The following is a 14,140-nucleotide window of genomic DNA, read 5'->3' on the forward strand; positions in this document are numbered from 1 at the left end:
AAACAAATTACAAAAAATCGACAAAAAAAATGTTATGATACATAATATTTATTAAACAATGAATAAAGTAAATGTTTTGTCTCTTCTCTTATGCTTATAGCAATTGATGAGCACTTACATGCTTATATACTTAACTTAGCTCATCAATGACAGAAGTATTTTCTTTGTTTATATAAAAATGAAAATTGAGGTTGGTGCCATTAACTTTTAATGTCAAGTATAACAAATTAGATATTTACAATTCAATACAATATACATTTAAGGGTGCTTCGTTTTGGAGTTAAAGGAATTTTTTTTTTTTAGATGTATGAAGCTAAGCTTTGTCCAAAACGAAGGACCCAAATATATTTAAAATTACATTTTGTTTGTATTTACAGATTTTTCTAATATTAAACAAACAGAACATCAATATGCCTTAAATTTGAGGAAATAATTCTTGTAATAATGTCATCCTTCGATCTAAACGATTTCCATCCACATTTTCTGCGTGAATATTTCCTATATTTAATCCATCATCAGTTTCGTCTAAGTTAAAGTCATCGTTTTCATTAATACAATAGTTATGTAAAATACAAGCAGCTATTACTGTGTCAATAACAAAACTTAATTCTCGGTATTCTGTAAAAAATTTTATTCGACGAAATCGACCTTTTAGCATACCGAAAGCTCTTTCTACAGCCATTCGAGTAGAGGAATGTATAAAATTGAATTGTACTTGTTGACGTGTTAATCGACCGTTATCACGGAAAGGTGGAATAAGCCATGATAAAGATGAATATGCTGAATCACCTATTAAAAACGTATTATTCGGAAATAAAAGAACTTGATTTTCCGTTGCCGAGTGATACAGCGATGATCTTCTAAAAACTCGAGCATCGTGAAGAGAACCAGGTTCTCCGCAATAAACATTAGTAATGCATGAGCAGGAGTCCACAACAGCTTGTAAATTAACAGAAAAATATTTTTTACGATTGCAATAATCGTTTCCATTTACAGTAGGTTTTACAATTCTTATATGAGTGCAGTCAATTGCTCCAAAAATATTAGGGATCTGTTGTTTACCATAAAAACCATTACATACAGCAAGAATTTCATTGTTAGTTTCAGGCCATTTAACAATTGCATTTAATTTAGTTAAAATCGATGAAAGCACTCGACGTATAACTCGAAATACTGACGATATCGAAACATCAAATCTATCAGAGATTGTCCTCAGAGGTTCTGTATTAGACATGAACCATAGAAATATATAAAAACTCAATTTTCCAGCAATAGGTAATTTACCAAAATTATTTTTTGGTATGAAATCTGAAGTATCCAATTCATCTAGAATTTAAAATTTTAAAAATGGTTTTATTTCATTTTATTTATCGTTGTTTTGTTTTTTAACATTGTTGCACATGAACAGTTAAGTAACCTTTACTATTGATTGATGAAAATTACCTATAAGTTGTAATGCAATCCTCCGTGATAATCGAAAATGTTCTTTGAACTCCATATCTGACCAAGACTCAACTACTAATAAATAGTCTTCAACTCGGTTTCGTTTGTTTCCAGTTGTCAAATACCTTAATAGAGGGAATATTAATACATCTCTATTATTGTCGTCATAAATTGTATCGTCATCAGATGACATGCTACTCCATTCGCTCCAACTATCATCGGTAGTTGTAGAACTGTCAGTACTTGATAAATGACTTTCTACGATCATAGCTAGTATTCTGTTTTCGTTCATCTATGAATTATTGAGAAACATTATTTAATGGTAATTATCACATCTGGTAATGAAAAACTTTTCAATTTGAAATTTATGCATTATAATTAAAAAAAAATTTACACATTTTTCAGCGTTTTTTTTTTTTTAATAAACCGGGAAATTTTTGTAGTGTATAATTAAATTGAAATGTATAAATATTATTACTTACTGTGAAATATGAAGACATTTATTATTAATATATATATATTTTTTTTTATTATTTAAATAATTTATTCATTTTTCTAACACTGACAGATTTTACGCTTTCAAACAGGTTATGTTGTTGTAAAAAAAATAGTTTTGAATTATTTTCTGAGCACCACCTACAGATGAGGTGGAGAACTACATTACGTTCCATTTATCGCATTTGACTCGGATACACTGTGCTTTGCTGTGTCCACACCGTGTGTCACACAGACTGTGGCTGTGCGTCTAATTGGAAAGCAACCAATAACACGTGGGTCAACTACTGGTACGCTTTGAGCTGGTAGGTCAGGAGCTGATACGACAGGAGCTAGTACGACAGGAGTGGGCATGACCCCAGGATTTCATCTTCCTACACCACCACGTGGTCTACCACAAGGTCGATGGAATGCAGGTCGACAATTAACATCGGGCAATGCTTCATTGAATGCTACTGGTCGTTGCAAATTTTCCCCTCCACCTCTTCTCGCTCCTCAATGATGACGACGTTGTGATTCTCGAAGACGTGACAAAGGGTTCTCCACAACCACGGCTGCCTCCTCTGATCTCATAATAATGGCATTTCATCGTCAGAGCCAAAATCTTCATCTATGAAAAATGTAAAATTAGCTATTTACTTAATTTTCTTTGTGAAAGTCATAATAATATTGAACTTCACAAAAGCATTGTCGTAATTTCGCGACCTGGATGACTACTTGAACTCTCTACAGTCCAACTGCATGGAGAAATTCCGTGACTATAAACCTAAGACATAGAAATTATATGAAATCTTATAACATTTCTTGTACTCACTTAAAATCTCACAAAATTCAATGTCTAACTTCATTTAATTAGGATTTAGTTGCATTATTACCTTTCACTATCGAGAGAGTTCTGGAAATTGATAATGCGATTACTGACAGCGACTTGATACGCAAGACGTTCAGCGCTCAACTCATGGCCTTGGTCCAATCGTCACCACTTTAATTCCTCATCTCGGATGATCAATGACAATTTCTCTAAAACAAGTAAATTTGTGTATCAATTTCATTTCTTTTATACCGCATAGGAGACATTGTATGCTAATTCAACGTAGTATTTAAATATGTAATTCCGATTCTTGTTTATATTTTCGATCCTATTGGCAACTCTAATTTTCTTAACATTTGGAACTCCGAATCAGATTTAATATCAAACTCCGATTTATAATTTTTAATAAACATTAGCTGAATCAAAGTTACAAAGTTAGAAAGTAGTCTAAATTAGCACCGAATGCTTCGTATTTATTTAACATTATTTGGTTTTACTTACTAAGAAATAAGAATAAATCCAAATGACCTTCCCTAAGTCGCCCACCAATTGCCGATTGAACGCCTCCGCAACATTGTTGGTTTTGATGATTGAATTTCTCGTCGAAATTCTTTCGGTTTGTGGTAGCCAATAACGTGGGCACTGTTGTTCAATATGACGAGCTTATCTCATCAAACGCCTCTCGGAAACGTTGAGCTCAATCCTACGGGAGAACCCGTGTGAAGTGCAGTCCAACCTTTGTAGCCTGATTTAGATGTAATTTGCACCAACTCTTTGTAATAGCCTAAAATATATGTATATATTGCAATAAATGTTATTGCTACTCATCAATGTTCACATCTACACTTATATTTGTAAATAATTAATTAAGTATCTATATATTTTTATTCATCTAAATATGCGTGAATAAAAAATATAATCATGTCGATACAATATAAATATCATAGTTACACGAATGAAGTGAAAGCAGCATCCCCGCTGCATTTTTTTCCGCTGATAAGTTACAATTTTTATGTAATATAAAAAAAAAGTTAAATTGAAAAACTTATACGGATAAACTTGATGAGTCAGTATCAACGTAAATAAGTCATAAATGAATATAAGCACTGACTTGCCAAGTTTATCGGTATACATTTTTGAATTCCACTTTTTTTTTTATATTATATAAAAATTATACTTATTCAGCAGAAAAAAATTTTAATTTTCTATTATGTGCTGCTCAGGTACTTGGTGATTATTTTGATTTCAATATTTCTCACTGCGATAGATGCATACTTGGCACACTTTTGTACAGATGAAATCTGTTTTTTGGCCGATTATAATATATACTGAAAAAAACATCAAAAACGGTCATTCTTCGAATTTTTTATTGCCGACAGCTCTTAATGAATAGATTGAGCTGCTTGTGACTGAGATTGAAAAAAACTTGAAACAGTGATCAGGCCTGCTTTCCAGAACAAAAGACAACTATAGTATAGAAACTATATTTTTTAGATTATAAAGTTGATTATACTTTTTGTAACTTCTGCCCGAAAATTTAACTTTCAATGTTTGAGACCAAGTGGAACGAGTCGATTTCAGGTTCATGGTGTGGGAAACTATTAACGTATGTTACAATCACGATCCATAATGCACGTACTTTATTTACGGTACAAGCTATCGGTTGACATTTAAAAACAACATGTGTAGCTTAAAAATTGTAACAAACAATTGACTTATCAATTTAAATATGAACTTAGCTTTATCGGCCCGAAATCAAAATCTTTTACCTATAGGGATAGAAACAGCTACTAATTTCATCCTGCTCATAATTTATTTAATTCACGATTCAAGGAATTCTCAGACAATGTCCCCCCCCTCATTTTTTCCAAAATTTCCATGACTTTCAACCATCATAAGCGTGTCAAAATTTTATTAATTAATTAAAAAAAATGAAAGTATTAATTGACAAAAGGACAATTTACATGGAAAGATTAGAACCCGACTGGTTACTATTCTGCACCCAACTCATTCAGGCCCCGCATAGTAATCAATTTGGCGCTGCACCACAATCAAGCATTTTCTTTCGTTCTGAGTCGGGTGCAGAACAGTAACCAGTCGGATTCCAATCTTTCCACGTAGAAGAAATTTTGCGACTTCGAAAAGACGCAAAAAAACTAAGGAAATTTTTTTGGGTCTTAAGATTTTTCCAGTTGTGTATAATATCTAATGATAATTTATAGAATGTCCCGTGCAGCCTCCGTATGGAAGATTTGTTAATACTATTAATACTCCAAGGAAATAAAGAAGTTTTAGTAGAATACATATTGTCGCAGACAGTGTCCGAAATTGTATATTGGAACATTTGGCTACACACACCCCAACGAGCTCCCACATTGGAGAACTGCCTGTAGACAGTATCCGGGGATATTTCATCATTAATGGCTGCAGCGATACTTTCGGTCATGCTTACGGTTCAATTTCGCTATTCATCTTTACTCTACACTCGGTAAAAACAAAAATCTATTAGTAATTAATATCAGTCCTACTTTCCTCCCTCAGTGTATAATATATTATAGTGTTAAATAAAGTTGTAATTTTTATGAATATCTTATTTACTATAAAATACGTGCTGCAGGCATGCGCATTTGAATTTTTCAATTTTTTAATTAAACTAAAAAATATCAATTTATAGGATATTACAAGATATTAGAGTGAGTTTCACCATCACGATGTACCTCAATAATATCTCCACTTATTATCTGCTCTCGTGTCTCTGTCACCTTGTAAATGGGAAGAAACGATGAGAAGCTACCAAGTGCAGTATCACCTTCAACCGTATTCAGGACAACTCGATGGATTGATGGAACACGTGCGTCAGTTTTGGTTTCCACAAAAATCCAATATCTCTTACCAAAATACAATGTACGACAGTAAAATAATTAGCCTGGCAGAAAAGTTAGATACAGGGTCATCGGATTCCTTTACATTTTTGGTAAGTTATTAATGGTTTATTGTTTATCAATTTTAAAATCGAAAAGTTAAGAAAATAGTATAATTAAAAAAATCTGATAACGGTTAACCATGCGGCAAGCAATGCCTGAAAATTACTGCTATGCTTGATTTTGAAACTCTTGAAAATATACTATACCTATATAATCAATCCCTTTCAGCACACTAATATGAATGTCAATTTATTTTCAAGTTTTCGTGTTCGATCTCACTGTAGAAACTTCCAATATAAAAAAACAAGAAAGACTGATCATTTTATTTTTGTACGACATCGATGTAAGTGAACGTAATTGTTCAGCACAAAAAGTGGTTTGATTTCGATAACTGAATATTCTCACAATCTAAGAGTTAAAAAATTTGAGAGTTAAACAATCTAAGAGAAAAAAAAATTTCCGATTTTAACCCTTCGTGCTCAGAGAGTTCAAGGTGTATTCGCGACGTGGATAGAAGTGCGGACAAAGTGATTCAAAAATCTATTTCATGAATAACATTTATATTTAAATACAATTTTTTCCAAAAAATTTAGTCCAAATCATTGCGGAAGAGATAGAGAATCGGACAAGGAGATATAATAAGTTTGACGTTGCGGCGGAGATACTACGTTAGCTCGCATCCAAAGATAATTTTCACAACAAGAGTAAGTAAATGAAAAAAAAAAAATTGGAAAATTAAGAATAACACTCTCAAGCGTTCATGTGATACCAAAAATATCAAAAAACAGTTGACCTTGCAGACTATGTCCGGAACTTCTTGCTATTTTCGAGGCTAAAGCGCTTTAAAATATACCTGATTAATTCTTAAGCTTTTCGATTTCAAAAATACAGATTTTACATCTTTTTCAATTTGCTTTATTCGATGCAGTTTATCAATGCTTAAATTTGGAAACTGCGTTATCTTCTGAACGAGTTGTTCGATTTTGATGCGGTCTATGGCATAAATTAGAAAATAATTTTGGAAAAAAACTTTTTTGAAGTTTTTTAAACAACTATATCTCTCGAACGGATCAGCCGAAATCGCTTAGATTTTTGAGGTATAGAGCTGATTATATTTCTAAATTTATCGATACAGTAGTATAAAGTAATTTCGTAAAAACGTTTATTTGAAAATTTAATTTGTGAGTTATTTAAATGGTACGTGTGACTATCAAGTTCCAAAAATTTATCAGCCTAGAAACCTTAAATTATTTTGAAAAAATGAATGTTGAAAATTTATTGATAATAATAGTATTACGTCCAGACTATTTTCGTTTGTTTATATATTATTTCATCTTATTTTATTTTATTTAAATCTTACATTTTATGTTTTACTTAACATTTTGGCTGACATTAGGAAACTTGTTCGAACACCTAATCTATATTTCAATATTATATTGGGTGAAAAGGAATTTTAATCCTCACCCAGGGTCAGAGTGGCTGTTGACGCACTTTCTTATCGCCAGCACACTCTAAATAAGACCTAAAGTAAATAATACATATCTGTAATGAGTTTTTGAATGTTTTCCAAATTGAAAAAAACATTAAAAAATAAATTATGGTGTTTGAACAAGTAAATAGTTAAACAAACAAGCAAAAAGGTTTCCATTAAGATAATAAAACCATTTAAAAGAGAAAGCGACGTAGACAAAAATGATAATAGAATAAAATTTAAATAATAAACATTCAAACAAAATTTATCAAGTAACCAGAATGAGTAAAAACATAAAAATAATAAAAATATAAAATGACTATAACGTATATTTATCCTGTAAATCCGCGACGGAGACGCGGAACAGCTCAATATATCGTATGAGGTCGCCCACGCGTAATAAATAAATAATAATATTAAATAATAAAGAAAATAAATGAGTTTAAATATTTCCCTCAGATTAAAATAAATAATAAATTTTAAACAATAATAAAACTATGAATAATATTTAAATGTCGTGCCTGGACCAGCTCCTCAGGCTGGGTTAGTGCACGCAGGCGCCAGACCGTTTATCCTAAAACGGACAAAATTTAATTCAGGGGTAAATATACGAGGGAAAATCCGAGCAAGTGATTTGCGACAAAGCGGACAAACAATCGAGAAAATTAAAATAAATAATAAGAAAAAGAAAAATAGTAAATATATATTACAAATGATTATATCCAAATAATAAATAAGATCAGAAAAATGAAATTTAGTCGTAGGAAAAAATCCAGGGAAATATTAAATTTTACCCGATAGCTGTTGGTTTCCGAGTTCCATTTTATATAAACAATATAAAATTATAATGTTACACAATATTCAATTTCTGGTAAATTTGGAACAATAATAACACTCGGTGCTTATCAACAAAAAAAAATATAATTACATAAATTCAGTAACCCAGATAAATAATATTTAAATATAATTTGAATTAATTAATAATAGTAATTTTAATACCAAATAAAAGAAATAATTATTTCACTCAGTTTCATTCAATATAATAAATAATAATAATTCTCTTATTTCATTTTACTCTCTCAGCACGGGTGAGAGGGAGAAAGACACGGAATTTATTCTCACTCTCACTCAAAAATAATAAATTCCTTAGTATAAATTTGATTTATAAATTTTTAAATAAAACTATCAATAATAATTTTCAGACCGCTGGGGTAAACAGATAACCAAAAATAAAAGGAAATAATGTCACGCAATTATTTTAAATAATAACAAACATAAATAATAATTAATAATATCGTATAGATATTTTAAATAATACAAAGAATAATAATTATAAAGACTCTGGAATTCTCACCCAAGTGGTGATGTCAGTACTTGAGGAATTTTTCTCAAGTACTGTATGCGCTCTATAGCTATATATACTATAGTTGTAGATATAGGTATACCGGCAACACTTCACCGCGCTGCACTCAACTCAAATATACCTATATATATGCGCAACAATACAACCACCAATGATTACTGACAATAATTAACTATAATTATAATGATATTAATGATAATTAATAATAATTCTCCCATATATCATTCGATAAGTAATTAATAAATACAAATAAGTAATTTTCTCCGCGGCGACCAACAACGACCGGGGGAGGCTAACACGTGAAAGTATATTATCCAGCAAAATAAATACAAAGTACTTACTCAAGTTCTCTCCAATGACTCAAAAAAAATAAGAATTGGAACGAAAGCCAACCAAATTCGCCCAGTAAATCAATTTAATAAAATTTAACTTTCTTTTTAACCAAATATTTAATACACAATAATATGGATTAGTTTTTGCGTCTGTGCACCGTGCTAGTCCGTATCTTTCTGAAATTAATTATCTCAACCTCCACCTGTTGGTCGTAGCACATGTGGCACCACTGTCGCCCTTAATTTTTATTATAATTACTTTTGTCAGCCCTGGGCCTTACTTAAATTAGAAATATAAATTATAAAAACAATTCCTGGACGTCTGAATGATACATACTTAATTAATTAAATATATGACCTATTTATTTACAACTTATTACTATTTTTATTTTACCTGGTACTGAAATAATAATTATTCAAAATTATTAAATTGACGTCGGGATTATAGCCGAGGTATCGATTTAACGTTACCCGGCGGTCAATTTCCAATGATATGATAACCATTGTTGGGGCATAATGTTGCGCCAAATTGCGCATCTCAACTATGACAAAATTATAAATAATTAATTAAAATTTACAAACATCAACCGTTTGTATTTTTAAATTATAAAAATAAATAAATCCACACACGTGCTCTCTCATACTCTATGCGCATGCGCTAGCACTGTGCACGGACTGCTGTCTCCATCGGCGAAATGGCGGAATGCCCGCGTAACGACTCAAATTTAAATATAAAATTAACATTTTTAACTTAGAACTAATTAAAATTGAATAATTTGAATCGTTACGTGACATGACCATAGGTAATTATATTAGTCAATTAACTAATGGAGAGAAAATTAATCCACAAATTGAATATTCTATAAGAGTGAAATAAATTGTAAGTGGTAAAACTTATATTGTTTATAAAATGATGCAGCTCACGACCAATGCAATTTACACGATTCTTAAAATGGTGTAATTTATAATTAATACTATTCTTAACAAAATGCCGTTTATGGAATGAGATAAATTACAAACGATAAAATAGTATAGTTTAGAAAACATAATAAAATTATCATTTATAAATAATATAGTTTATAAAACCCACAGAATGATATAGCTTATGAACATAATGTAGTTTATAAAATTATCATTCATAAATAATATAGTTTATAAAATTATCATTTATAAATAATATAGTTTATAAAATTATCATTTATAAATAATATAGTTATAAGATTTACAAGATGGTATAATTCAACAATAATATAACAATATAAAAAAATAATTTATCCAATAAGGCTAAAGGGCGGGTTGTAGAGGACCCATGTAGAGGGGGTCCGAAGCAACTACGTCAGCGGGAAAAACAATGTGGAAGGGATAGTGCGGCCCCGAAACTATGGGTTTTCGGAAGGAGGGGAAAAAAGTTGGATGGACACGGCAGAGCGTAGGCTTGGAAATTCCTCCAAACTTATGGAATTGGGTCCACCCGAAAAAACCGCTATATCTAGGCAGATTTCACATGTCCTCGCTCTCTCGTGTCCTGACAAGCCTAGTGTAAAGTTCAGCAATAGAAAAGAATAAGTGTCGAGCAGTAAAAAAAAACGTGAGCGAAAACTACATAAGTAAACCAGCGTACTACATAAAAAGAAAATCCAGGTACGATTTTTAATTATATAAACTCAAATCAATTGATAATATACCTCGTCTCCGATTTACTTCAAATTCTTTTTCCAAAGGTGTTTCAAATAGTTTCGACATATTAATAGATTATTTTAAAAATCATCTTGCGCTAATGAAGTTACAATTTAATTTGAATTATATAAAACTGCAATTTAGAATCGTGATTACTTTTTATTCTCTAGTTTTTAATTCCGAAAGAAAAAAAAAACACAATCTTCAAACCTCAAAATTTTGTAATCAAGTTGGCAATATAATTAAGATCAAACATTTTAACATCGTGTTATTAATTTAAAAATGAACCTATTCTCCTTAAATTAAGGTCTCTGGGGTTCCCGGTCTATAGGCTTCGGCTTGGGCCAAATACCCATACAACATTCATTTATGTCAATTTCTGACATAACAATAGCTTCTCCGCAAAATGAAATAATTTAAACGAAGTTTGCTGCACTTGACACAGTTTCTTAGAGAGTAATGCTAATGACAAAAAAAATTTTTTTTCAGAATCACCATCGAAGGATTCGTCAAGGTCATTTTTAATAAATATGATGAACAAGAGATTGCAAAGCAAAATAATAGGGAAGGTAGAGTATCATTTTTATTCTTAACCATTGTCCGAAAAAAAAATTCATAATTATTAATGTGTAATGTCTAATGTCACAGTAGAATATTCAACAACGTTGCCTTGGTGACCGTCTACAGAGTCGATAATGCTAACCTTGTTCCTAATGGTGATGCTGCTCCTGGTGGCAATGATGTGGTTAATGCAGCAATAAACATGGGTGTTAGTTGCTTGACCGCCAAAGCGAGGAAAGTGTGTTCGCCTCACTGCAAAAAACAAAGTACTGCTATCAATTTCCCTAGGAGTTAGACAAATTTCCTCTTTAGGAAAACCAGATTCTTTTGAACCGACGATAGTTAGTTTGTCTAAAAAAAATCATTTTTATTGAATTAAAATCTGATACAATGACTGAAATGGCTCGACCTCGATCGCAGGCTCTCTATCCTTGAAGTAAAGATGACTGAAGTAAAATCATCGCTATCCCCAGCTGATGAAGCTGTATTATTACGCGCTGCGTGTGAGCAAGTCTCTAAACAACTAATTATCAATGGTTTGCCCGAGAGTGACAATAAAAACGTGAATTTACTTGTCAAGGACTTCGTGAAAACTCCAGGTGTTCAATTAAATAATGATGATTTAGTTAAAGCTTACAGAATCAGAAAAAAAATCCAGGCCCGTGGATAATATTCTCAACGTAAGATCTTCATTAAGACCAACATCAATAGCTCTAAGTACTAAATCTAATGATTTCTGCAACAAAATAGTTAACGCGAAAAAAAAAATCTGTCTCAGTTGACTCTGCAGGCCAGCCCCAAAACTTCCCGCTGTTTTCGAGCTCCTTGAGCTCAAAAACATTGTTGTGAATACATCTTCGATTTCGGAAATACTTTTGTATGCCTTTGTTTCCGAAAAATAACGTTTTTTACCATTTTTTCTACAATGATATTTGTCGATTGAATTCACCGATTGAGACAGTTGAAGTGGCGATCGACGCGTTTTATTAAGTTCTAGAGCTGATCAAATTTTAAAATTGATTTATCAAGACGTTTTTGAAGAATTAAAAAAAAACTAAAATAGAAATTTTTTTCAACTCTTTCATTAACGGTTTCTTCTGAACGAACAAACTGATTTTTATGGTTGAGGTAGCATTCGACGCGGCTTACAAAGTTCTAAAGCTGATCAGATTTTGGAATCGATCCATCAGGCGAATTAAAAGTTATTCAGATAAAACATTTTTGAAAAAATTTTATTTTAAAATATCTCCCAACGTACCCTACCGATTAAGCTCAAATTTGCAGTGCTTATAGTATTTAATAAGCCGTGTCAAATGACACCTCGACGATCAAAGTCGGTTTATCCGTCCAAAAATTACAGAATAATTACATACGTAAGTACGTACGTACATACCACCAATGACGTTGCATACATGCATGCATACGCTCGGACATCATCTTGAATTTAGTCAGAATAGCTTCCTAGAACCCCGAAACATCGACATTTGTTGGAATTTTGATTTTTACAAATCGGGGTGAAAATAATAACTTCCCGAAATTTTTGAAAATCATCGATTTTCTTAGCGGAAAGTTAAAATAAATCAAATTTGTCTGCCAAACAAGTTGATACTTCTGCATTAGCTTTTGGTGCATAAACCTTTGTTTTGAAAAATCAACAAGGAAAATCAAAGTTTGATCCGGGTTCAAAAGAAGGTAACTTAGACACTCATTCAGAAGAATCAAAAGGTTACAGAGTATAGATCCCAATTGAAAAGAAGGTTGTAGTTGCTAGAGATGTACAAATTCTTGAAAGTCAATTTTTAAATCAAATAAAAGACGATAAAAATTTCGATGAAAATGAAGAAAATATTGAATGCGTTCATATGCCAATTAAAAATGAAAATGAAAATGAAGAAAATAAAAATGATCAAATTAATGAAGAAATTTGTACACCAAATCGTATTTCACGTAGGAAACCAAGAAGACTACAGATAGAGAGAATAGGTAGAAAAGGAAGATCAAGAAAAATTTAAAAGACTGGACACGCAGCTAATATAAATGTGGACTAAGAGGAATATAATAATGATGATGATATTGAAGTGCAAGAAGAACCAAGTGATAATGAAATATTTGTTGATGCAGCAGGAAATAAAGAAGAAATAATTGAAGAAGCAAATCTAGTAAATGTAACCTTGAAAGAAGCGATGACTGGAAATGAAGGAATTTGGTGGATGGAAGCAATTACTGGGAAACTTGTGGTTCAAGTGAAAATAATACGTGGAAAATAATTGATCATCCAAAAGATAAAGCTGCTGTTATTTGTAAAATTGTGCTTAGAAACAAATTTAAGCCAAATGGAACACTTGAAAGAAGAAAAGCTCGAGTCGTTGCTCGAAAGTTTACACAACGATAAGGAATAGATTTCACTGATACTTTTGAACCTGTAGCTAGGTTGGATTCTGTCAGGCTTTTGATGGCATTATCTGTACGTGACGGTTCACCAGTTTATCAAATAGATGTTGTATCAGCTTATTTAAATGATATTCTTGGAAGAAGAAATATTTATGGAACTACCAGAGTATATAAAAGAAGCGTTAAAAGAAACTATTAAAAAGGATGGTAAAAACAGTAATGTAGGAAAAATTGTCTAATTATCATACTTCACCCGGCGATGGGCCATCCAAGGGCTGGTTTTCAAACTTTGTATGGGTAAGAAAAGATAGAATCAAGTGTAGTAGAAGACAGTCTCATATGGAATGACATTTGTTAAATGATATATTTACCATTATATATTATATATTTCTTGGTCATAATTTCATAAAAAAAAAGTACTAAAATCTCGGATAAAACAGCGATTTAAAAAATATGGCTGGCCGAGGTGCCGGCATGAGATTCACGTGCTGCCATGGTCAGACGTGGATAAACAATTGTACGGGCAGGGTGTGCTGCTATATATTAACACATATCATCAAGACGCCATTTGAGTTAGTGCGCAAATATTTTAATAAAATTGCCATCAGAGTCGGCCTTATTATTTTGCAAAAACTTGTTTAATCATCGAATGATTGTTAATAATAACCCAAT

General features: G+C 31.6%; 1 protein-coding gene and 1 long non-coding RNA gene across 2 annotated transcripts; both read right to left on the minus strand.

The window, feature by feature from the left end:
* Nucleotides 1-377: 377 nt before the first annotated feature.
* Nucleotides 378-1,711, minus strand: LOC103580296 (putative nuclease HARBI1). The gene is made up of 2 exons (XM_008562003.2): nt 1,444-1,711; nt 378-1,326 (listed from the first exon to the last, which is right to left on the minus strand). The coding sequence occupies exons 1-2, from the start codon at nt 1,709-1,711 to the stop codon at nt 416-418; spliced, it is 1,179 nt and encodes a 392-aa protein (XP_008560225.2). The 3' UTR covers nt 378-415.
* A 931-nt stretch (nt 1,712-2,642) lies between these two features.
* Nucleotides 2,643-3,321, minus strand: LOC128667977 (uncharacterized). The gene is made up of 3 exons (XR_008403875.1): nt 3,251-3,321; nt 2,814-2,958; nt 2,643-2,704 (listed from the first exon to the last, which is right to left on the minus strand). It is a non-coding gene; the product is annotated as an uncharacterized LOC128667977 (long non-coding RNA).
* Nucleotides 3,322-14,140: the final 10,819 nt, after the last annotated feature.

The sequence above is a fragment of the Microplitis demolitor genome, chromosome 6, assembly GCF_026212275.2.
Source record: "Microplitis demolitor isolate Queensland-Clemson2020A chromosome 6, iyMicDemo2.1a, whole genome shotgun sequence".
Taxonomy (NCBI): domain Eukaryota; kingdom Metazoa; phylum Arthropoda; class Insecta; order Hymenoptera; family Braconidae; genus Microplitis; species Microplitis demolitor.